This window comes from Rhineura floridana, chromosome 1 (assembly GCF_030035675.1).
Source record: "Rhineura floridana isolate rRhiFlo1 chromosome 1, rRhiFlo1.hap2, whole genome shotgun sequence".
NCBI classification, from domain to species: Eukaryota; Metazoa; Chordata; class Lepidosauria; order Squamata; family Rhineuridae; genus Rhineura; species Rhineura floridana.
Genome location: NC_084480.1, coordinates 103,222,311 through 103,248,794, shown reverse-complemented (window position 1 = coordinate 103,248,794; position 26,484 = coordinate 103,222,311). Strand labels below are relative to the sequence as shown.

At 43.0% G+C, this 26,484-nt stretch overlaps 2 protein-coding genes across 7 annotated transcripts in view; one reads left to right on the top strand and one right to left on the bottom strand.

Annotated features, from left to right (window-relative positions):
- The window catches only part of NMRK1 (nicotinamide riboside kinase 1), a 48,461-nt gene extending 45,974 nt beyond the window's left edge, over window positions 1-2,487 (bottom strand). Inside the window, exon 1 of one of the 4 annotated variants that reach the window (XM_061627793.1) lies at window positions 1,457-2,487. The gene's annotated coding sequence lies outside the window, so the exon portion shown is untranslated. The remainder of the gene's footprint in view (window positions 1-1,456) is intronic. The other 3 variants (XM_061627801.1, XM_061627812.1, XM_061627821.1) reach the window with 3 other exon arrangements.
- Window positions 1,863-26,484, top strand: part of OSTF1 (osteoclast stimulating factor 1) — a 40,492-nt gene continuing 15,870 nt past the window's right edge. The window contains exons 1-2 of one of the 3 annotated variants that reach the window (XM_061627854.1): window positions 1,863-2,152; window positions 21,002-21,048. In XM_061627854.1, coding sequence (XP_061483838.1) covers window positions 2,119-2,152; window positions 21,002-21,048 — 81 coding nt within the window. In that variant the 5' untranslated portion in view covers window positions 1,863-2,118. The remainder of the gene's footprint in view (window positions 2,153-21,001; window positions 21,049-26,484) is intronic. The other 2 variants (XM_061627847.1, XM_061627836.1) reach the window with 2 other exon arrangements.

The following is a 26,484-nucleotide window of genomic DNA, read 5'->3' as shown; positions in this document are numbered from 1 at the left end:
TTTACCAACTACACAGAGTTAAAGGGCTTTGAACTCTATTTTATGGAAAGTGACGCAAGGCAAGATTCCAGGCCAGCAGGGCATGGGTCCAAAACAAAGATAAACATGCATCAAAGGAGAATGTTATATAGGAAAAAGAATTGCCAATAGTTGTACTCTGTCCAATTGTCTGTAGCACACAGTTTGGTTCTGCTCTGATCCTAGAAGTATTCTCAAACCATTACCACCAATTTCTGTAAGAATGACGGTGCAGCTAACAGCTCCCAACTGTTTTATGACCAAAACATGCTATTCAATACATGGAAATGCTTTGTTAAAAAGTGATCCTGTCATAATTACAGTTTTCAGTAGTAGGGTTCCAAGGGAAAACACCATAAGCATTTAATGATTTTAGCAGGCCAATCCCAGTCCCACCAGATTCAGTGGGATCTGTTTCCTAGTAAGCATGCTGTGATTGGTACCCTTGAACAGTTTTTACACAAGCATACATGCCAAGCAATGCAATTTTACATTTGGATTTTAAAAAACTGCACACACTGATTTAAATGTCGCTTAGTCCTAGATACTGGAAAGAAATGTATCGATAGCAGCCAAGTTTCTTGAAACATTTCCCATGAGATTTTTCTCAAAAGCTTTGAGAATAAAACTGGCAGTAAAACTCTTGAAGCCCTGAGCCAATACAGTATCTATTCATTTACACATCGAGAAAAGTGAGGAGGGAAGGCAGAGTAGTTAGATTTCAAACTCTGAAAAACAGGATCCTCCTGTAACATGCTCACTAGCAGGCAAGTTCTATTGAACACTGTAGGGAACCTCCGAGTGAACGTGAACAGGATTGCATTCCGTAGCAATTTTTAGGGGTTGCAGTCTTAATTCTGACAGAATGAAGAAATCATTGCAGTTAGGCAAACTATTGGATGCACATTATCTGGTTGGAGGCACATTATCTGGTTGTATGTATGCAAGGCCATTCCCACCAGTAGGCAGAGTAAGAGAACAGCCTCAGGTAGCGGATGCTTAGCGATAGCAATAGCACCCTCTGGGTATTTCTCCTGAGCGCCCTTCCCCCGAATTCCCGTTGCCACAGAGGCTCTCCTAGGACCACATATCGGTCTACAGGTTAACGGAGTGCTGAACTGATATACCGGCCAGTCTAGTCTGCTTCAGTAGGTGGAACTGGGGGGGGGGCACCATCTTTTATTTTACCCCAGGCAGCAAAATGTCTCGTGCCAGCCCTGTAAATACCACGTACACAACACGTTTTGAATGTACACAAGGGTTAACACTTTTTTTTTTGCATATTCAACAATCGTCGCACACTAAACAGAACAAGTCACCCGTTTGTCACTATTACCCAGGCTTGGATAAAAGCCTTCTCTTCCGATGCCCTATAAAGCAGCAACAGCAGGGACTGTTCCACAGTAAATTGTCAATAAAGCATATTATCCCCACCTACCTTCCTCGTCAAAGCAAGGCGCGCGAACTACCACCACAGGAAAGTACGAGCCACATTCATACAGCCAACAAACTCCACCCCATCCCTTATAACCCTCCTAGCGTTTCTCTTTCTTTTTTGTTAAGGAAAGGGGTGGCAGATAAACACAGACCGACGGTGCTCTATGCAAATACAACAGGCAGAGAGATCCCATAGCTGCATTCCGATTGGCCAAGACTCGCAGCTAGGAGAACCTGTCCCAGGGAGCCGTCCCTCCCCTCTTGAGGAAGGAACGTGCAATGTTATTGGTTCGCGTTTGCCCTTCACTCCTCCCTCATACTGGAAAGGTGATTTGACTGGGGCAAGTTGGCGCCTGCTCCTCCTTTCTGCTCAATGCCTCTCTTTCTCCCTGCGGGCAGTGCTCCTCTTCGGCCGCTAGAGGCAGCAGCGCCAAGCACCCAGTTTTGCTGCTACTGCTGCGATTCCCACTTCCTCATCATTGCAAAAGCAACTTGAGCGCTCAGCAAGCGCTCTGCTGAGACGTTCACAAAGTCCGTAGCTCTTCGTCCGCGCTGCCTCTCCGGAAAGCCTGCGCTTGGCGGGCTACGTAGATCGACAGGGAGCAAGCAGCCCAGCACTAGATTGACGGCCAGGAGGACTTTGCTTCCAACTTCTGCACAGCGATGTCCAAGCCGCCACCTAAACCAGCCAAGCCAGGTACGGGAGGTGCCCGCGTCCTAACCTTCCTCCTCCTCTTCCTGGTGGCAGTCATACTGATCCTCTGTTCCTGCCGCCGCCCTCGCCGCCACATCTAGCCCTTCTCCAGCTGGACGGGGGAGGGGATGGCTTGGGGGAAGCAGCTGATGTCGAATGCCGGACCGGGTGGGAGAGAGAAAGGGGGAACTCTGACACGTGGATCATCATAGTAACTATTTTTTTAAAGCAAGCGCTGCCAGTGAAGCAGCGCTGTGCGCGGTGGGTTGGAGTTCCCCCGCCGGCTTAAGTTTGGGCGCTCCGAATTAGCAGCTAATGGTGCGTCTGGCCCCCAAATTTGATTTGATCCCCGCCGCCTTGCTTGCCTGCCTGACTCCCCCCTCCCCAAGTTCTCCGCTTCTCCTTTTGCGATGCGCAGGCAATGGAGAGGAAAAGATTGCGGGGGTGGGGGCTCCCGTGAAGCGAGAGGGTTCTCTCTGATCCGGGGTGTGGCTCTTGAGCGAGGCTGTTCCTGTCAAAAAGAAGAAGCAGAAAGAGCTCTCGCTGCTCCCGGCCCGAGTTAGGACAGGAAGTGCGCCGAGTTCGCGTCGCGCCGCTGTGGTCGGTGGAGAGGCCGCGGGAGCGTGGCTGATGCAAAGGCAATCGATCCGGTGGCATCCTCTTCTTATACGTTCTGCTGCGAAAGAATTGCCGTTGCTCGAGGTTTGGTGCATTAATGCAGCTTACTGAGCAGTTAGCAGCAAATACGAGTTGTAAGCTCCTACCCACCCTCCGTGGCATAACCAGGCATGTCAGAAACGTAAACGTTGGAGGAGCTGCTGTTTAGCCTTGCTGAGCCTGGAGGCAGAGAGAGATGTCCCGACAGGCAGCCCTTCTTGGCAACCTGTCCAGAATGCAGCAAAAATAGAACTCTAGAGTAGGAACATAGAAAGCTGCCTTACACCAAGTCAGGTCATTGGTCCGTCTAGCTCAGTAGTACCAGCACTGATTGGCAGGAGTTCTTCAATGTTTCAGGCACCCAGCCCTACCTGGAGACACCAGGGATTGAACCTGGGACCTTTTGCATGCAAAGCAGATGCTCTGTCACTGCGCTGCAGCCCTTCCCAAATCCAATATCTTGGGTAGAAATCTGGCATCTCTGGAGGAGACAAGGAAGCACAGCTGTTTCACAGGGTTTCCTCTCAACTACTTGCAAGGCAAAGTAAATGTTGTCTATAAGTGATACAAATATAAGAATTCATTAGATGCGCCTTTATGCTTTGTAAAAATGCCCATTCTTGCGGTCTCTTTTGAACAGAGAAGGATTTTTCTCTTTTTCAAATTTAGATTGGTTGTATAGCTGAAATTCTTTTTACCATTTATCAGGAATCATTCCAATGGCCTTAACAGAATCACTCTGAGGAACGAGCTGGTGGGAAACCTGTGACCTTCCACAGGTTGTTGAGACTCTATCTCCCATCCGCCTGAGGCAGCGTGGCCGGTGGCCTGGGGTGATGGGAGTTGTAGTCTAACAACATCTGGAAATCTAACAGGCCTGCCTTCGATACTCAGCAGGCCACTTTGCCGCCCAGAGCTGTGTGCATGTTGCAGTTGCCTATCAGCTACAGGATGTGCCCTCCAGACATATTTGGGCACTTGGTTTTATTGTGAGGGCTCAGGTGGCAAATGGTACAGATTCTTTGCCTGTAGCAATAATTCACAAACTTTGAAGTTGTTTAATCTCAGAGGGAAATAAAAAATACAGCTTGCAGAGAAAATCCACCGTAAGAATCTCCAATCGTATAGTCCCCAAAACAGAAGGCTACATCATGCTGAACAAAACATACTTAAAAAATTTTTTTTATTCCAGCAGGTTTTTTAACTGAATCCTAATTTATAGTTTTAACCAATTTTTATGTTCATTATATTATATTCCTTGTTCGCTGTTAGAGACAATGGTGATTAATATAAATTGTCTATAAATGAATGAATAAATAAAATACACTAATATAAATAGATAAATATAAGAATAACAGCAAACAGCATGACAAGAGTGATTAAAAAGAATTCAGACAGCAGAGAGAGTCAAACTACAGCAAACATCTGGTGAAATAATTTTAAATGACACACATTACTATTTGCCACAAGAGAAAGGGCAACCAAGCTTGTCTAGGGAGGAAGGGAGCCACAACCAAAAAGGTCCAGTCCTACATCCCAGCCAATCATTCCTCTGAAGGTAATGGAACATGAAGCAAGGCCTCAGATGATGAGTGCAGTGGGTGGGCAGGCAGCCAGGGGTGGTGCTTACAGATTTTGTTAAGGGTCACCCCAATAATTTGAACACTGTGGTCAGATAGGAGTGAATTTCAATTCTGGAACCAACAGTGGCGAAATTACTGTCCATTTATTAGAACTATAGGGAAACTACCCATACAAATATGACCTCTCCTCTGCTGAGAGGTGACATGGGTACGTATAGAAAATTTATTCTCATGCAGTCCATAAGATATTCGAGCCCATGGAGATATTTACATTTGGTGGACATTAAGACTTTGGTGGGTAAGGGCAAATGGCATGGGCTCAAGAGCACCTAATCCTGTTTCTACCTGTGTGGGGCCAGATTTCACAAACTTAAATCACTTTAGTTTGAGTACCATGAATAAGATTAAAATGCAAGAGTGCTAGTTTGTTGGCTTGTGGTTTATGGTTCATTTTGTCTGTTGTTGAATGAAGCTCTGACTCCAATATATTGCACACAATTCTGGGATTATATACCGTCTAGGATGATGTATAACAATTGTAAAGGCACTGAAGGCTCTAAGCTCAGCTTTTGAACTGGCTATCACTAGAAATCTGTTGCTACAAGCTATTGTTTTGGTTTCCTAGTGGAAAAGATACACAATGAGGAAGATATGTAGTTTCTAATTGGCTGTCAACAAAATCCAACTTTTCACCTTCCTTCCGGATGAGAACCATTATTTGAGGGACATAAAGGTTCTCCAGGACGCTGCTTTGTGGCAACAGGCATGAGCTGCTACAGTTTTTCCCGTTTACATATATCTATTAATTTCCATGTTGGCCTTTCAGTACATACATGAAATAGGTTGCATTTTCTAAGAAGAAAGACTAAGGATGTAAGCTTACCTGGGATAAAGCACTATTGAGCATAGCAGGACTTACTTCTGAGCTGCATGGGAAGGTGAATCCTATGCATGTTTATTCAGAAATAAATCCCACAGTGTTCAATGGGGCTTACTCCTAGTGTGTTTAGTTATGTAGCCTTAGTTTGAATTCTAGGGAAAATTGCAAAAACCCATGAAGTAGCTATACTTACTGTACAGGCGGGCCCCGCTTATATGGCAGGTTCTTTTCCGGACCCCTGCCGTAAAGCTGAAATTGCCGTAAATGGAACCCTATTGAGTATAATGGAGCGCGTCGCGCGAAAATGATGCGAAAATGCCGCAAAAGCGGCAAAATCTGCTTTAAAATGGGGAATGAAAGCTGCCGCATTAGCAGAATGCCGGGAAGCGAAGCGCCGGGAAGCGGGGCCCTAATGTACTCCCAATCTCAATAAAAGCCTGCAATTGTTTATTTTAATTTGAGTTACAAAAATCTATAATCAATATAAGAAAACATTTCTTTCTTTGCATAGTTAATTTTATCTTGCATGCTGATTGCATGTATAGCATCTGAGTTTCATTCTATGAGAGCTCTTTGAATGCCAACTTTATTTCAGCTGCTGCTACTGAATAAATATTGTGGAAAATTACAAACATTAAAAGCTTGTTTAAAGAGCTGATCTTGCCACACGCGCTTGTGTTTTGAAAGATTGTAGCTTTGTTTCAAAGCATTAATAAAACTGTGTTTTTTTCATGCCAGGCCATAGCCAGTTACTGATTTTCCCATCCCCAGATGAAGCCCATTATTGGGGGTGAGGAAGGGATTTAGAGTGGAATGTTGATACAGTTGTTACACTCTGGCCATCATAAAAGAATAGAGCAATTTCCAGACGTTTGTTGTCAGCCAACAGGCAAACACTACGATGAGGGGGGGAGGGGGAGAGAGAGAGAGATTCCATTTTCTTTTAAAGGCAAACCTGCCAATTTGTAATTTCTGAAACTAATGTGAACTGAAACACAGCCATCCTTCAAAATCCACACTTCTTTGAATTTTGCAATGCAGTTCTCCAGGCAAGTAATCTGTTAACAAATGTATTTACTTGAGTGAAATGTTCGTACACATGCACATATTAGTGAAAATAACGTACAAAAATGCATTGGTAAGAGGAAACACTATATATTAACTGAAATAGCATTGTAGGATTATCTGAAAAGCCACAGTTCTTAAGCCAGATCGACTTCATTAAGTCCCAGTTGGACTGCTCTGGAATGTGAGAATTGTCTTTCTAATTTGAACTCCCTGATCAAAATTTTGAAAGCAATTCCTCAGAAATGCGATAGGACTCCAGTACAAACCCTGTACAATTTACATATCGAAGTGGATGAAGAAAGGTGCATCTCGTAGTGAGGTGATAAAATTCCTTTATTACCCAAAGAGAAAAAGTTCTAAAAATAAAGGAGGACATGGCTCTTTGACCTCTTATATTCTTCTGGCCCAAGAAAGCTGCTGATTGTTTTGTACCTAAAAACATCCCTCTTTTCCACAGAATAAGATAGCACTGACACTGGGCTAATTTATTTGTATACTGCATTTCCCAAAAGACACTGTGCTCGAAAGTTTCACAGGGTAGATGCATTTTAGACAAAACTACATACAAAAATGTGTATATTAGGAGAAATTTGCACTAAAATGCTGATAAATGTTTATGAGTATACTACGTTTTCCACAAAGATACTTGAGAGGTTCACAGGGTAGATCATTTAAATACAATACAGGCGGGCCTCGCTCATACGGCAAGTTCCATTCTGGACTGCCACCATAAAGGAGAAATCGCCATAAAGCGGAACCCATTGATGATAATGGGGCATGTTGCGCGAAAATGACATCAAAATGGTGCGCGACATTAAAAAAATGCCGTAAAAGCAGAACAAGCGCCTTAATGCGGGGACTTTCCCTAATTGAAAGCCGCCGCATTAGCGAAGCGCTGTAAAGCGAAGTGCTGTAAAGCGGGGCCCTACTGTAACCATAATTGCAATATACCATTAGCAGCAGAGCACTAAGAGACGCAAGATGAAAAACACTTCTCCTTGGAGGAATGATGCCATTAAAAGATATTATGCTAAAAGCAGGGTGTGCGCATCCACCTACACAAAGTGCCATGACAGACCAAAAATAGTTCCAAGGCAGATAATTAGTCCTTATTGAACCCCACATGCCTTTATAAGTGCACTAAAAAGGCCAGACCACTCTCTCACAGTCAGTGCTTGGTTGCAGCCACTGCAAAAGCTGGGGGTGAGGCAAAATGTGTGGCAGCAACCAAGCTCTTGGGTAAAGCACAGAGTTTCTCTCTCCCCCATCTAATTTCCCCCATCTAAGGGAGCATTGACCTGGAAACAAGGATGGTCAAGAAATTTGATTGTTTGCATTTCAAACTAAACGACTGTGAGAAAGGGCTGGATATAAATCTAATAAATAAATAATAAATCTATCACATTCACACTTTCTGGAACAATAGGAGAACCAAAAACACAGTCATCCTCTGAAATTTGCATTTATTTGAATTTTGCAGTGCAGTTCACCAATTTAACAGGGTTTACAGAAATGCTTTGTTAGGGGAAAGTGTGCATAAAATCAATGTATGAGTGAAAATAACATACAAAAATGCATTATATGATGAGAAATGGCTTGCAAAAATGTACATTAGCCAAAACTGTCTACAAAAATGTGTTTATTAGCAGAAATTTACACTAAAATGCTAAAGAATTTTCAAATTTTTTTTTTATTTATATTGCTGCAGAAATATGGAGAACTGAATTAAAGAATGGAAAAATGAGAAACAGAGAGAACCAAAATTGACAGATCTTTCCATTCCTACCTTGGAATAGGTCTCACTGAACTCCCAGTCATACAAACTTTGGAGGAAATGTGTATAGCATTGCACTATAATGTTGCCTAAAGGAGGGTTGGGAAGTCTTTTTCAGCACAAGGGCCATGTTCCTTCATTGGCAGCCTTCAGGTCTCATGCCTGTGGTCGGCAGGGTCAGAGGCAAAAGTGGATGAAGCCGGAGACGCAATTCTTATCCTTGTACCGTAGGCTACCTTCAGACAGAGGTCTCTGGACACATTCCCATGCGCACATTTCTCCAGCCAAAGCACAATCACAGTTCAAAAACATGCAAAAGCACTCCAGGAGGGTGTGAAGCGGGGCAAGTGAGATATGCAGTCTAGGGAGGGGGTATGGCCACCTAGGCAGTGTCCCAAGAGCCAGCCAGGGAGCCTGCAAGGCCACAGTGGGCCCAGGTCCTGAGGTTCCCTGCCCCTGGTATAAAGGGACCAGATGAACTCACAACGTAGTTAAGCATTATTATTTTAAAGCAATCTAAAATTACTAAATATTGTTAGTAGACCAGTTATTTAATTTTTATTAATACTCATGGATCTGAGGACTGTCATTCAACTTAACATGAATCAGCAAGGCCAAAAGGTTTATATGACAAAATTATAATGCTTAGTATTTAATATTTATATAGTACTTTTTCTGATTGGTTCAAACATGCCACATGCATTATTTCAGTAATTCCCACAAACCCTGAAATGTAGGCCCATTATTACCCCATATTACAACTGAAAGGCTGAAGCGAACAGGTTTGTATAAGGCTACTTAGGCTGCTTTCACACTGCACTTTATTCTGTTATTCCAATGATTTCTTATCTGGTATTTGGCACATTTTATTTGATCGTTTGCACAACGTAAAAGCTACTTCCAGAAACTGAGTGGAATATAGTGGAAGTTTAGTGCTCATTTCCATGATAAATGATTCCAGAAAGAATCTGCTTGCAAGCTTGGGAACCTGGGAAACCATGGGAGTTTAACACTAGCTGCAGTTGCTCACATGATAGTCATCCTAGCATGCAATGCATTCTGCCCTTTAGGCACACGTCAATTTTTTTTTGCCTGTTTTTTTTTTTCTGATGAAAATTGCACCGGTATTCCAGTGTAGGTGTGGGTATCAGCTTCCACTTTCCCCTTTCCCCCAACACACTTCTGTATCCAGATACTAACTCATGCAGTGAATTATGTGAGAGCTACAGTGCACATGTGTGCAATGGGTGAGGGACAAAAACAAGGTATTATTTATTGCAGCAGTGTGAAAGACATTTGCACGTAATGCTGGTATATCAGCCGAAAAAGCCATGGTTCCTTAATGCAACAGGTACTGCAGTGTGAAAGGAATTTTAGAAATCGGGACAGAAGTGCTACCATTTTAATCTGCAAAACTAATGAAATACCCCTTGTGTGAAAACAGCCATAGTAGACTATCAGGGACAGGGCTGGATTAAGCTGAGGAGGGACCCTAGGCTGATTCTGAGCCGCCCGCCATCCCGTCCCATCCCATCCCCCCGCTTCACCTACCTTACTGCTCTTTTGCGGCTGTGCGCACTGCGCGCGCAGGTTTGCCATAAATGAAGATGGCGGCCGAGGTTTCCCTAAGGGGCTGAAGTCTCTGCCGCCATCTTGGTTGATGGCAGCAATGCGCACATGTAGCACACATGCGTGCCATCAACCAAGATGGCGGCAGAGGCTTCAGCCCCTTAGGGAAACCTTGGCCGCCGTCTTCATTTGTGACAAACCGCAAAAAACAGTGGAGAAAAAGGTAAGTGAAGCAGGGGGATGGCAGGAGGTTCAGAAGCTCTTGTCCAACGATCTGTGGCTCCTGTCCTGCTTCCACGAATCGTGGACCTCTAAGAGCTCCAGGCCCCTAGGCTTCAGCCTACTAAACCTAATGGATAATCTGGCCCTGATCAGGGAAGCTTCCTGTGCTCAGGCCTGGATAAAAAGTTGGGGGATTATAATCTTTGCCTCAAAGAACAGGCAAGCAGTATTAGGCCCCAAATTCAAGTTGAATTAAAATCTGTACTAGAGCAAAATTCCCCATTTATCTATGGAAGTGGAACAGCCATCACTCCACAGTCCAGAAGAGTTTCTACACAAGGAGTTTCCTTGAGCCCAAGATTGGATTCACTAATAGAAACCTTGCGGTTTAAGAACATACCTATAGCCCACAGATATTTCTATCAAACTTTAAAAAGCAGGGCTATTGGGCAGCTATAGTGAATGCACCAGGGGAGCAGGAGACCTGACCTCCTCTCTGAGATATTGTGCTGCCCTACAAATTCGTCAAAATGCAAACACAATTTGGGTTGGTCTTTCACAGTCCAATCCACTTCCTGTGTAGCTTGGAAGAATTTGGTAACATGTGCCTCTGAGCATATGGTGAGCAGTGGCAACACCTGCAGTCAGCCCAAATAACAGAAACAAGACATGTGCTCTGCTGAGGTTGTTTTAGCAGGGAGGAAGTAACAATATTAAAACAGTTGATATCGTTCAGCTAATCGGTTTAAATAAGTTTTGTGCATATGAATGTGAAAAATCCATGCTGACTATAGTATACAGCCACTCTTGTGGCTGTATAATAAAAGAGGCTGATTCTTTGCAACACCCCAAATGATACATGTCTGGGCAGGGACACATATGCACTCAAACCCCCTCCTCTCTGTCGAACTCCCCTGGACCACATGGGCAACAGGGAACTCCCCTGGGATATGAGGAGTTCTTTTGCAGCCTTAAATCATGGGCTGCTTATGACACATCATAGATCAGGGCTGCGAAACCTTTTTCAGCTTGAGGACTGCATTTCCTTCTGGGGAACATTCAGAGGGCCACATGCCAGTGGTGGGTGAGGCTGGAGGAAAATGTGCATGGAGCAATGGATGTAAATATTGCCTCTGTACAGTAGATTAGTTTCTACACACCCTCACATACTCCTCTCTGTCCTCAATCCAAACAAGCAAGATGCATCTATGAGAATTCAAGGACACTCAAGGAGGGTGCAAAGTAGGGCTGGTGAGGGTGGGATGTGGATTGGAAGGAGCCTTGGGGTCAAATAGAGTGGATGGAGGGCTTGATTTGGTCACTGGGGCTGAGGTTCCCCCCCCCCAGCATAGATGCTTTGGGGGCATCTGTGATGATAGGTTAGGAAATCATTAAAACTTGGTAGGCGACAATATATGTAGCGACACAGGAAAAATACTGTGCTTGTGGGGGTTTTTTGGGGGGGCAGTTGGATTTGCTTAGAAATAAACCGCTATATTCTCCAGCTTTTTCACATAGCCAGCCTGATATAGTGGTTAGAGTGTTGGACTAGGACTCGGGAAACTCTCATTCAAATCCCACAACTACAATGCTCAGTAAGTACAGATGCTATATTGCCCAGTTAGCTGGGTTTTACCCGGATTCTGGTTCCCAGTGCCCGGATTCTCAGCTTTGATTTTTGTAAAAAAGCAAGCTAGCCCTTGTAGATCCGGAGATACAAGGCAAAATGCGGAGGCAGTTTTCTGCTAAATCATTTTGTGAGAAATCAGCCTACTCCCACCTTCCATTGTTCTTAGCCAATGAGGACAGCACAGCTGTCCTGGGAAAATCAAGAATTTTTGCCTGCTGCATATGCAGAATCTTACAAGTTTAGAAAATTGCATGTGCTCACTTGATCAATACATGCAGCTCCACCCATTATCCGTAGACTTTCTGGTTAAGTCAGCAAGGAGAAGCCTCCATCTCAATTGTCTCTGTATCTCAGGGTGTCCTAAGTGGTAAATGCAATAGGAATGTCTGCCTGCCATCACATGGAGGATGGAATAAAGGGGTATGAATCCACCAAACGCTCCTTCCCCTGAACAAATATAAGATATAAAAGCAAGCCTCTCAGTAGAAAGGCTGAGGTATTAGTATTTGCATTTTCCAGCTCTGCCCCCACCCAGTTAATTGTTGCTTATTCCCAAGTAAAGTTGCATTGGAATGCAGCCTCATTCACCCTGTTGCCCGACAGCCTCCATTCAGCAATTCAGAAAAGGCTAAAAAGTACTTTTTAAAAATTCATATCCTTCTTCAAAATGACTGGCAGACATCTCCCCAGCAAAGATCACCCTACTTCATTTTCTCCCTAGGGTGGATGGGGTGTGTACTCTCTCTCTCTCTCTCTCTCTCTCTCTCTCTCTCACACACACACACACACTTCAGGGGAGACCACCAGCAGTATTATTCATGGAAGACAGAAAATAGCTGGGAGAGTATGCTATAAGCTGCTCTGTCAAATGCCAGCACAGTTGGCCAGGTGGTGCGCATATAATATATATATGAGAGAGAGAAAGAGAGAGGTGTCAGCACTCTAGTCTCCATCAAGTTCCAGCCTTTATCATAGGAGGTGGCATTTTCCCTCTTCCTGATCTGGTATGTGAGAATCAGTGCAGTAAAGACGCATCATATACTCAGACCCTACTTTTTTATTATTTCATGTAGTACAGGGTAGTGTCCTAGCGGTACTGATAATACTGATTTTTATCTGCATCACAAGTTGTAGTGATGTATTCATTTCACATTTTTTAATTGTTGCTACAGACAACCCCTTGGTCACAATATTAGTTTTAATTGATGTTTTGTTGGCTTTTTGTTTTATGCTGGTTTTTTTATACTACTGCCCTGACTTGTTCTATGTTTGTTTCTATTATGTTTGTAAGCTGCCCTAAGCTCTGTTTTGAACAGTGGACGGGCAGGATATACATCCTCTTAAATAAATAAATCTATGCATCGTGTTGGAAATTAGAGTCTAGGCATTTAAGGCTGAAACTGTAACTTTTTTTTTTAAAGATTCCCCACATCCTTCCACAGTTTTGAGGGTAATTACTAGGCACAAAAAAACCTTGACAATGCAACCATTAATATGCTTAGTTTGCATAATTAGCAAATAATGTGCATAATATGCATATTAGCATGCCCAGATTTGTGCTACTAGAATATGGCAACCCTGTCAGTAAGTGACCTTGGGACAATCTGTATCTTTCAGCTTAAGACCATTACCTTTATAGCACTACTATACCACTTTAACAGTTATGGATTCCCAAAAGCATCCTGGGAACTGTAGTTTCTTAAAGGGATTGAGAGTTGTTAGGAGACTCCTATTCCCCTCACAGAGCTACCGATGCTAGAGTGGTTTAACAATCAAGCCATCTTCGCAGGGAATTCTGAGAATTATGGGTCTGTAAGGAAAATGCACTCTGAAATGCTGACAAATTTCTGTGAGGGCTTTTTTTTTTCACTTGCAAGATGCAGAAAGGTAGTAAACTAAATTTAAGATTGGAAAAATGAGAAACCGAAAGTGACAAACATGGACAGTCCTAATTTTAAATAAGGCGGCCATCAAGGCCACAATCTCCAATGAGCGAATGGGGCATCCTAGCCCTTTCCTCTCTGCCAGTTTTCACCTCTATGCCCTCTGTGCTGCTTCTAACCCTGTAAGGAAAAAATGTGATTATCCACATTTTTCTTCCCACAGAGGTGAGGGTAGGAAACTGGCAGAGATCAAATGATTCAGATCCTTTTCCCCCAAAAGCCAGTCTCCCATTGAAAACTGTAGCTTCTGAGGAACCTCCCCCCTGAGAGAGATTTGTCTCGCCCCTCTCTCAGATGACCTTCCATAGACAAAGTCCTTTTATTTATTCCTTTATTTTTGAAATGGTTTTAAATGCTGCAGTTAATTTTTTGTAAAAAAAATTCCCCCTGCTTTCCCCTGTTTCATAGCTCCTTTCTGGTATGTATTGTAGATGTTGTAGTGTTTAAGTTATTGTTTTAACTTATGTTGCCTTTGGGTCATTGAGGAAAGGCAGGGCGTGGATGCTTTAAATCAGGGGTGGGGAACCTTTTTGGCTCTGGGGGCCAGATCTTTATCTAGCCCCACCCAATAGGTCAACTTTGACAGGTGGGTGGGGCAACCCATCTGTCAATCTCATGACACTTTATGATTGGCAGGTGGGTTGCCCCACCCACCTGCCAAAATCCTAGCATTGGCAGTTGAAAGGAGGAGTAGAGAAAAGCTTGCAAGGCCCGCCCCACCCTGCTCTTTCAACCTGCGGCATTGGAGGTTGAAAGGGAGAGTGCAGGAAAGGGCTTTGCAATCCTCCTTTCACCTTTGTACCCCTGATGTTAGAGTGCGAAGGAGAAGCGTGGGGAGGATGGCAAAGTGCTTTGCAAGCCTCCCCATATGGCTCCTTGCCTGTCAAAGGTGAAAAGAAGCCACACGGGCAGCTTCACAGAGCAGTGCTGAGAGGGAACAGTGGCTTCCATTGAATGGAAACCGCTTCCCTCTCCTTGAGTAAGGTGCACTCCTACCTACCACTAGCAAAGGATCAATTGGGAGACCACTTTAAGCTCCCAATTATTCCTTTGAAGCCCCCCCTTACCCACCCCACACCTGCATGTGGCTTTCCTCCAAGCACCTTCATGGTCCAAATGATGGTCCAAATGAGAAGGCATGTCAGGGTGGAGGTTCCCCACCCCATTTTAAATAAATAAACATCCTGTGTAGTACACCTCTTGGACACTCATTAGCATTATCTTGTCTGTACACAAGCAGAATTAAACATTTCTACGTTAGTCCAGGCCAGTACTAAAGTCCTGTAACATAACTAATGTAATGCCATATTGCATTAGTTCAGCGTCATTTCCTAAATGTTCATGAGTGCAGAACCATTTACTTGCAATACAGAGGCATTGTCAGTTCCCTCATCCAATGTCGTAAGCTTTTCCTCCTCAGAAGTTAAGCCCAACCAAAATGTTGTAATAAAAGCAACTGCATAGGTTTTAAAATGTGTACTTTTGGTATGCGTGGAGGAGGAAGGGGGAGTGCAGAGGCAAATAAGGAGGACAATAGCACTTTTAATATAGAAAATACTAATGGAGGGCATAGTTCTCCAAGAACGTCTGCAAGATGGTACAAAAGAGTCAGGGTTAAGGGGGAGGGCTCAGAGGAAAAGCCAGGAGAGAAAAGCCCTAGTGTTTCAAAACAGTAATCCATTTGTTGACTAGACCATAGCCCTCCCAAACTGCTGCTGCAATTAAAATAATCTGAGACCATGTAAAGAACAACTTTTTCCAATATCTGAGAGAGCATTTTTTTAAATGATGACAAAAATATATTTTAAAAGAATACTAGAAGTTGCTTCTTTTTTCCCTTTCATGTGCAATTGCTCTGATCCTATTACCCCTGCTAGTTTTTAATAGCCCTTGATTTTTGTGAACTTTGCCTATGAGCCATAATTCCCAAATGAACCATCTTCTGAGTTGGAAAAATATCATTTGAAAATCCCTGTGAACAGCTTCTTGTTCTTGCCCACTGTATGTCCCTTTAAGGGAGCAGTAAAACATAAAAAGTCCAAAAGGAAACAGTCTAGTCTCTTGTGGTTGCTGTTGACATAAGCATAAGAAAACATGGAAATAATTAGAGCATAATTTCTACCCTCATGGGTTTGTAATGAGGATGAATGAGGTGAAAATACTTTACAGATTAACACTTAATCCTAAACAAATTTATTAGCGTTTCAGCCAAGTTTACATCCAAGTAATGTTCAATTAACATGTCTGCAGTTCTCGGGTTGCATGGTGCCAGCTTGTTTCTTCACTATAATTTCTGGTTATATTTACACACCTATCTTTCAACATTGCTGAGGTAGATCCATGTTTAACACACAAATTTGCCACAGTTCTATCTAGATGAAAATGAAATCCCATTGAAAGCAGTGGAATGGGAAGTGCTGTAGCTCAGTGGTAGAGCATGTGCTTTGCATGCAGAAGATCCAAGGTTCTATCCCCGGCATCTTGAGGTAGGACTAGGAAAGACTTTGTTGCCAATCAGTGAAGACCAGACGTTCCCAAAACTTTTAATGGTATTTTATTACTAATTTTATTTCTTCTATTGCATTTTATTGTATTGCACTTTAAATTCTATGGAATGCAAATTGTAATGCAATACAATAAAATACAAGAAAAAAAGAAGCAATAAAAATACCATTAAAATCATACAGCACCTGGCACAGCATTACAATTGCTACAACAAGCAGAAAAATCATTAAGTGGTCTGTCAAGGCCATCAACAATTTTTTGAAGTGGTCTGGTGGAGGGGAAAGGTTGGGAACAGGGCTGGCACCAGAGGGCAGCCAGGTCAGGCCCTGGCTGAAGACCCCCCTTAGACTGGGAGGCAGCACTCCTGTTCCGCAATCTGCAGCAGCGTTGACTCTTGACCTGCCACAGATCGCAGAGAGGGTGCTCCCAGGCCCCCCCATACAGACTGGGGGCCACAATACACATCCACATGCCCCACCTATCTTTCCTGTTGTCTTGAATGCTGTGCCTGCTGTGCATGCATACCTACCATCAACCAAGATGGCAGCAGAGGCTTCCTTAAGGGGCTAATGCCCCTGCCACCATCTTGGTTGATGGCAGGCATTTGAATGTGTAGCATAGCGTGCATGCGTACCATCAACCAAGATGGCAGCGGGGGCATCAGCCTGTTAGGGAAGCCCCTGCTACCATCTTGGTTGATGGCAGCCGTATGCTTGCAGTGCATACAGCATTCAAGACAACAGGAAAGGTAGGTGGGGCACATGAGCGAGCACTGCAGGCCCGAGGCATGCTGGTACCCAAGGGTTTAGTCATGCCTGGTGCCAGCCCTGATTGGGAACCACTGTTGTAAACAATACTGCGATAGATGGGCCATTGGTCTGACTCAGGAAAAGACAGCTGCCCATGTTCTTATGAATGTGGTGTGGTGTGGAGTAATAATTGACAGAGAGAAAACACACATGGTTTGGTTCATCTTCACAAGCAATATCTTGGGAATAACAGCAATTGCAGCCATACTTCCCAGTATGTGAATTCTCTTTTACCACCACAGGGCAAGACACAAACTGTCATGCAAACAACATGATGCATCATCAGTGGCTTAAGGGGGTTTAGCGCATGGAACCACTGTTATTGCTTCTATGAATGTTAGGGAGTGAGGTTAAAGGTAAATGATATGCAAATAGACAAAGAAAAAGAAAACACAGTGATGATTTTGTAAATGCAATATACCATACCAACCACAACAAGATTACTATGAGTAAGGCAAAGAACTCCGCATCCCACAACCAGTCAGGATTCATAACTAAAAATGAAAACTTAAAAAATTCTGGCAGCCAGTCAGTCAAGGTCACAGAAATCCCCATGCAGCACAACCTGATCCAGGGGCTGCAGTTAGTGCAGAATGCTGTGGCACGATTGCTGACATGAATGAGACCCTATCAGCACATCATACCTCTGCTCTGAAATCTGTACTGGTTGTCGATTTGCTACCAGGTCAAGTTCAAGATGTGCTTTCCATGTTACACATGCCACATAGTACTTGTGCTCTTGTAAGAAATCAGTCCTTTAGTGTGGCAGCACCTATCCTTTGGAACTCCCGACCTATTGACATTAGGCAGACACCTTCATTGTACTCCTTTCAGCAAAAACATTTTTGTTTCAGCAAGCCTACACAGGCATGTAGAAGCTGTTATGTTTTTATCTGTTTTTAACTCATTGTTGGTTTTATTATTTTGAATGTTTTTAAATACCTAACTCTTTTTGCTAATAATTTTATTGTTTTAATTCCTATAAACCACTTTGAGGTTTTTTATATAGATGTTGTAAATAAAATACATAAATACATTTTGGAGTTTATTTATTTATTTATTTTATTTATTTATTTATTACATTTATACCCCGCCTTTCTTTCACCATGAACCCAAGGTGGCATACATGTTCCCAGGCAGTCTCCCATCCAGGCTGAGTTGCTGTGGCCCTTGGGTCTCTTTCCACTGTTAGGAACAAAGGAATCTACCTTATGGAGACTCAGGCCATTTGGTACCATCTAGCTCAGTACTGATGACATGGACTAACATTGGCTCTCCAGATTCCAGGCAATAGTCTTTTCCAGAAATTGAATTTTGGACCTTTGCATGCAAAGCATATGCCCTACCACTGAGCTACAACTCCTCCCCTGTTTAAAAAAGTATCTTTTAAAATTATTCTTTTTAATTACTAATGAATGCACAGCATACCTATGACAGATTCCCATAATTCATGTAAAGCACACTCAATACACATTTGAAACACATGAATCCCACCACAGAATCATGGGAACTGTAGTTCGTTAAGGGTGGCAGGAACTATAACTGAGGGGGAAACTATACTTTCCAGTATTCTTTGAGGGAAGTCAAGCGTTTTAAATGCAAGTTGGATGTGCTTTAAATGTTTGTGTGGATCTACTTCATAAACTTTGCCTGCATGTAAATTGTTTTAATTAATTTTTTTAAATGGAAAAGAGCTACAGAGTTTACTGGGTGACCATGGGCTACTCATCCTCTCTCGGCCTAATCTGCCCCTCAGGATGAAAACAACAGAGGGGAGTCATGACGACCCCAAGGAAGAGCACACTTAAAATATAGAGGAAATAATAATGTGCAACCATAGTGTGAAATTAGATACTTATTGAGACATAGTATGAAGAACTATTTATATAAGAATGTCAAACTTGTTTTATTATTTACACAAGATATTTATAGTGCAATCCTATGCATGTTTTCTCAGAAGAAAGCCCCAATGTATTCAGTGGGGCTTACTCAAACAGGGAAGTGTGCACAGAACTGCAACCTCAAATGAAAAGGAACTTCACTCATCCAACCCAAAATTCAGAATCATGCCACTTTAAGCTGTTTTGCAATTGTTTTATACTTGTTTTTATGGTTATTGGACTTTAAATTGATTTATTTCTTGTTGTGAGCTGCCTTGGTTTCCAGTCGGCAACCCTGTCTCACAGGGTTGTTGGAAAGACTACACACACACACACACACTGGAGATGTAAAATACATACACCCCATATAATAGTTTATTGTCAAAACCAGTTGGTCATTGCAGAACTTTTTTTTGGCGGGGGGGGGAAATCAGTATTGGTTTCCTACATAATAAAAGCAGTGACACCTAATTAAGCTCCGCTTAATTGCTTTAAAAATGGGATTGGAGGGGGAGAGAAAGATTTACAACACAAACACAATTCTTTGCTGTGTTCACTCAAAGGTTCCTTAATTTACAGCAGAATCCTAACCATGTCTACTCAAAAGTAAGTCCTCTTAAATAGGATTTACTCCCAGAATATGGGATTACATTGCAGCTTTTCTCCCAGAAAAGCAAGGTTTTCAAAACAGGCTGTGAATTAGACATATGAACTGCCTCTTCAACAGCACAGGAAAATTTAAGTTTGTTTGACTCCTCATAATTAGAAAAGCATAACACAATGTAATGGCATTTAGTTCTCCTGCACATAAGAGAGAAAGAGACTTTTTCTGTTGCTGAAAATGATGCATTTTTTTACACAGCTTATGATATTTTCAGACAAGCAGGAAAAAATACCAGTTTTCTGGCCTTGCAATGGGTTCTAGCTATTGCCTGACAGTCAACAAATCCCTTGTCAATCACAACCCTGACTTCACTTATTGGCTACAAACCTGAAAGGGCAAGGTTAGAGCAGCCAGCTACAAGCTCATTTAACAGAAGTTGGGGGGACTGATGTTTTGGTGTATATCTCTTGAATCAGACTGCCTAGGATCTTAATTTTTTTAATGAAAGCGAAGAGTCCAGAGATTGGGTGACTCACCTGGAGACCTGGAGAGGACCCCCAAAATTTGGAATCTCCAGGCAAAAACCCGTCAGCTCTATGTACATTTTTAGTTATTTTTTTCTTACCTTCATTTTCTTTTTTCTCTTTTGAAATACATAGAAACTGCAATTAATATTTTATATTGTGTGGTACATTGTCCTATTCCCATGAGAGAGGGTATGCATTTAATAAGTAAATTGGTACCATGCATGTCTACTCAGAAGTAAGCCCCACTGACATCAGTGGGACTTACTCAAAGGTACATGTGTATAGAGTAGCAGTCTATTTCTGAATAATAGAGTTCTCTTACAGTACAATCCCATGCTTGTTTGTTCAGAAGCAAGCCTCATTGTGTTCAGTGGTGCTTACTTCCAAGTAAGTTGCTGCAGTACTATGCCCACTTTCATAGGAGTAAGTCTGAATTTCTGAGCATAGGATTGTGCTGCAAGTTAGGAGATAGGAAAGAAAAACTGGCTTTCTGAATGATTGTAGCAGTCACTTGTTCCTGTCCCCCTCCTTTCCTCTTAGGTTTTTTGGTACCTTCCCCATCTGTTATTTAAATTGCCATGCCCAACAAAATGTCCCAAGTCTAACTAAAGCTTCTAATGGTTTCACAAAGTTTAACCATCTGCAGTGCCAGGGATTGGTTTGACATACTGGTTAGCAAAGACCAGCAGTGTCTATTTATTGCATTTTTAATCCTCCTTCCTCTAAGTCGCTCCTGGGAGGTATATGTGAATCTTCCCTGCCCATGTTGTCACCAAAACAACCTTGTCGGGTAGGTTTTGCTAGGAGATGGTTACTGGCCCAAGCTTACTTTGGGATTTTTGTGGGTGACAAGGTATGTGACATACCCAGGTCTTACCAGTCCAAACCCAACACTATGTCTTTTTAAAATAGTTGACCTTTGTTTTTACCGTATTTGTAATGGTTTTTACTGTATGGGTTTTTTTGTTTGTTGGAAACGGCTTTGATGTTTTTTTCAAAAATAAAATAGCAGTGTACAAATATATTTATAAATAAACACTAGCCACTACTGGGTACATGCTATCATTTATAACTCTTGCAATTAAAATTTAATTAATATTTAATTTTGTTTGTTTGGGTTTAGTGCATAGATGTTTGATTCATTCAGCTCCAGGGAAAAGAAAAACTATTCTGTTAATGCTTACTTTTTTCTTTATTTTAGGACAAGTCAAAGTTTTTAGAGCCCTGTATACATTTGAACCCAGAACTGTAAGTATTTAGGTTTCATTCTTTTCTCTCTCAAGAACAAGGAAAAGTTATTTCTGAGTATGACTTGTCAGCTAAACTCAGTCTAGTCTTTATTACATTAAAACATAGGAATGGATATTTCCATTTTACCCACAGAGGTGAAAAATCAGAGCATTCCAGAGACCAATGGCGTAATTTGATCTTCCACACATTTACTCAGGAACAAGGCCTTATTCACATGATGGTGTCCTCTAGATAAATGTGGGCCAGCGATGTGCACCTTAACCAAGGATTTGGCTTTCAGTATGCACTAACATGCACTGGTGTTTATCAACACGAGAATACTGAATCATACACATTCTTGTGAGTCCACATGACCACCTTGCCGTGGGGTAAAAACCAAGTTCCCTATGTATCTTATTCACAATGATTGAGCTAGTCAGTTCTGAATCCAGCTGACTTCAGCAGCAGTAATTCCTGAATAAACAACGTAAAAAGTGAGAAGTAGGACAGAGTTTTTGGAGGTGGGAAAGAGTTGTTAGGCCTCATCTTTTGCTTCCTGCAGAGAGATGTGCAGTGGCAACACCACGTCATTAAGATTTTGAGCAGCCTATGTACATTTATCTGAATTCATTAAAAGGAAGCAAGAACCTAATTTTGACAACAGATACATTTGGCTGGTGGGTGAAAAGCTCCACACCAACATCCTTTTAAGATGTTGGCATTATTTTCTCTTGCTGATCCAGCGTGTCTTCTGAGCAGTTACATAGAGGGCTATTCTTACATCCTGCCAAAAGCTTAAAAAGTAACTTTCTCTTACAAATCCTTTCAGTAAAGAAAAGCAGAGTAAGCAAACTCAGATTTCTTCTACTACAGCACTGGATGAGGCATAGGCTTTTCTCTAAGGAGTGTCTTTTGGCTAATAACAGGCTTGCATTAACTCTGCCCTAAGGGTAGGTACAGATAAGCCTCCAGGAAAAATGGAACCCCTGCTGTGGAGTAATTTCCCAGTATAAAGTAACTTTAGATATAAAAAATGTTTGGCCTTGCTAATCAGCTCTCTAAAGCCTTCCTTGCCCAGTTCTCTTCCCACTCTTCTCTGCACCTTTTCTTCTGCCCCATATTTTGAGAAACTGAGGGAAAGAAAGTAAAGTACAGTTTCCACAGCTGCACTTCAGAAACCAGAGAATTCTTTCAGAAACTGACTGAGGTGGGAAGTGGGAGAGAACAACCAGCAAGCTTTCTTTTTGTTTGTTCAGTTAGGAGAATGTGCTGTAGCCTCTCATTCTCTTTCTCTGTCTTTCCCTCCTCACCAGAGATGGACAGAAAGCATGAAAAGAGAAAGATACCAGTGAGTGTTGCTGCATTTGCCTAGCTGGATGAATACCTCAGGGAGAGAGAAATCACAGCCAATGGTCACCTGCAGTTTACCATTACTCACCAGAGGTGACCAAATAAATGGTTATTGCAAACCTCATATAGAAATCTGTCTGCATTGGGAACTCAGAGCAGAATGACTGGTCTTTCATTACAAGACCAGGGAGCAATGCCTATGTTCCCAGACGTGGGAACACATAGGTTACTTCTAGTCTGGCCCAAATGAGAAGCATGATGCTATTTATATTGCATTATCCTCCCAGATGCAGGACATGATGGGAAAGTTATTAAGGAGCTTAAGGACCTGCCTGGATTTGTGAAAAGTTTGAGTCTGTATGTGAATTCACTAATAGGCAAAAAACCTTGCGGTTTAAGAACATACCTATAGCCCACAGATATTTCTATCCAACTTTAAAAAGCAGGGAAATAGCTTGGAAGAATTTGGTAACATGTGCCTCTGAGCATAGTGAGTGTTGGCAATACCTGCCATCTCCAAAGATGGAGAATTATATTTTTGTATATTTGTTGGTGTTCTTACTTTGCTTCTTTCCTGTGTTACTAATGTTTCTACAGAGAATCCAGACTAGAAAATTTTATTTCCCACATTGTTAATCCTAGAAATCTGTGTCAAATTTATTTTTATTAATTTCAATGCCTTTTTATTGGTCAATGTCATATGATGGTGAAGATAGCCTTTTGTATTTCAAATTGTTGGTTATGTTCTATTTCTATTTTGAGTGCATTAACAGTTGAATCTGAAACTGCAGTTTGATGTAAAATCAGACTGATTACAATATGTTGCTACTTCAGCAATGACTCTAGCTGTTGGGAAAAAGACGATGCATGTTTTCAGCCTGCTATGTTTACACTACTTCATTTAAGGCAAGGTGGGCACGGTTAATTAAAAACATTGAGCACACCTAGAATTTTGCTAGAATATATTTCACCTCCCACTGTTTGAGACACTCCTGGATTGTTCATTTTTATGCTTATTGAGTTTAGTGGGATTTACTCCCCTGCAATCATGCTTAGGATAGGTGAAACTGACCACGGGATGGGGAGGGGAAGAAAGGCAGCGGGCAGGACTGGGATGGGAGCAGGCAGGAGGGGGAGGGGGAGGAGAGGAGAAGGACAGGTTTGATCATTTGCATGTTTATTGAGTTCAGTGCTATTTACTCCTGTGCAATCATGCTTAGGATACGTAAAACTGACCGGAGGGGGGAGGGAGGGAGGGCTGGAGTGGGCAGGGGAGGAGGAAGAAGGAAGAGGGGGAGAAGGAAGGGAGAGGAGAGGGGAAGGAGGAGAAAAGCAGGTCTGATCATTTGCATGCTTATTGAGTTCAATGGGATTTACTCCTATGTAATCATGGTTAGGATAGGAAAAACTGACCATGGGGGAAGGGGGAAGAGCATATTGAAGGAAGGGAGAGGGGAGGGCAGGTTTGATCATTTGCATGCTTATAGAGTTCAGTGGTATTTACTTCCGTGCAATCATGCTTAAGATAGGTTAAACTGACCATGGGGAGGAGGAAGGGGAGGGGGGGAGGAGGAAGGGGAAGGAGGGGATTGGAAGGGGATGGGGAGGGAGGGAATTGGAAGGGGAGGGAGGGGCAAGAGGGAGGGGATAGGAGGGAGAAGAGAGTGGGTTTGATCTAGGGTTGCCAGGATCAGGGCCTGAGAATGATTCTGTATCTTTAAGAGAAGAGAAAATTCAGCCAAGTACAGGTTTTCTTGAAACACTTTAATGGGAAAAACCACAAGGTGAAATTCTCCCTTCCCCCTGCACAACTTTTAAAGATACAGAAGACCTCTTGGAGGCTGGGCCTGGCAACCCTAGTTTGATCATTTGCATACTATTTGAGTTCAGTGGGATTTATTTCTGTGCAATCATGTTTTAAAATGGAAATAGACTGCCTTCAAGTTGACCGAACTTATGGTGACCCTTTGAATAGGGTTTTCATGGTAAATGGTATTCAGAGGTGGTTTTACCATTGCCTTCCTTCCTCTGAGGCTGAGAGGCAGTGACTGGCCCAAGGTCACCCAGTGAGCTTCATGGCTGTGTGGGGATTCGAACCCTGGTCTCCCAGGTCCTAGTCTGACCTGGGGGAAGCGGGGGGAGGGAAGGAGATTGGTTTTGTGAGTACTGGGCAGAGGGGAAAATCCTTTCCTTTCCAAAAGGAAAACGTTGTGAACAGTATCATTGCTTTTCAGCGTTTCCCCCACCTTTTTATTCTACAGCAGGCACATATAGCCTCCCACCTAAATTTGAACCAAAGCTGTCCCTGGCCAAATCCACACCAGACCTTTATTTCACTTCGGAGAGTCATGGCTTTTCTTAAAGAATCCTGGGAAGTGTAGTTAGTGAAGAGTGCTGAGAGTTGCTAAGAGACGCCCTGTTCCCCTCACAAACCTTCAATCAGAGTGGCTGACTATTAAACCAGTCTGGCCATTGGAGCTCTCTCAGTGGAACAGGAGTCTCCTCTCAGCACCCTTCACAAACTACACTTCCCAGGATTCTCTGAGGGAAGCCATGACTGTCTCAAGTGAAATCAAAGTCTGGTGTGGGTGTGGCCCTCTGATTAGCCAAGCCCAGCAGCTGTGAGGCTTTTAGAACACTGACAGTTGGTTCTTATTGAGCATGCCCCACATTATAATTGGGTTCCAGCCAAACATCCTTAAATTAATTAAAAATTAGCCAGGCATTTTGTTAACTTTTAAACTGCAGAAGATGAAGATCAGAGTATGGGGCAAGGTCAGTATTAGGATTACAGGTACTCTGTGAACATGGCTGATTTTTAATGAATTTCAACAGATTATGAGAACTCTCAGAGAAAGAAGTCGAAAAGGGCTCTGGGTTTTTTTCCCACTCTTTTTACACTTTGAACTCTCGATTCTCGTGTATCGCCATGGAAATTAAGAGGGTTGTTAAGCAAGCGTTTCTGAGTTCAGGACTATAAGTTCTGTAAGGTTTTGTTTTGAAATGAGCTTATGGGAAGCAGGGCCGGCCCCAGGCATGCCGGGGCCCTTGGGTACCAGCCTGCCCTGGGCCCCTCCGCTCCCCCTCCACGATCCATGGAACTTAAGCATCTGCGGACCGCAAGACAGGAGCTCCCACGCTGCCTGCCATCCCCTTGCTATCCCCACGCTTCACCTACCTTTCTGTTGTTTTTTGCAGTGCACACATGTTTGCCATCAATTAAGATGGCAGCCGAGGTTTCCCTAAGGGGCTGAAGCCTCTGCCACCATCTTTGTTGATGGCAGCAATGCGCGCGTGTAGTATGCATGCGTACCATCAGCCAAGATGGCGGCAGAGGCTTCAGCCCCTTAAGGAAACCTCGGCCGCCATCTTGATTGATGGCAAATCTGCGCACCACATAAAACAACGGAAAGGTAAGTAAAGCGAGGAGAATGGCAGTCCGCGGATGCTTCTGCTGATCGCGGAAGGAGAGCGGAGGGCCCCCTGTAGTTCCAGGGGCCCTCAGGCCAGTGCCCCACCTGGCAGCCCTTTAGAACCGGCCCTGATGGGAAGCATCAGAATGGCATGGGGGGTATTTTCAATTTAACATTGTGGAATGTGAAAAATCCACGCTGGCTATAGTATACAGCCACTCTTGTTGCTGCATAATAGTGACAGAGGGTGTGGGGGAGGGGCCTGTGGGCCAGTAGAGAAGTTAGGTATGTGCAACCTTCCTGCATGAGAAGTCTTCCCTAAACAAAATGCCAATACACACGACACAGAAGATCTGTGACTGGATGGTCTGATTTGAGACCCCAACCCAGTTTTGTTTTTTAGAAATGCTGCTGGAGGAGGGTGTTTTAAAACCCGTACATTGTATCTTTTTCCAGATCTGTATAACCTCCTCCTCTAGTCACTATTATCTCTGTAGCAAAAAGCAAATCATAGGCATAATAAACGTACCTGTACATTTTCCACTGCCGTGCAAATAGGAACTTTGGAACACCCCCTCCCCAGCACCACAGCTCCAATAAAAATTACCCTTTCAGCTACAGGAAAGTAAACTAAAAACTCAGGAAATCCCATCACAGTTTTCCTGCATCACATGTAGTTTAGCCCTTCTGC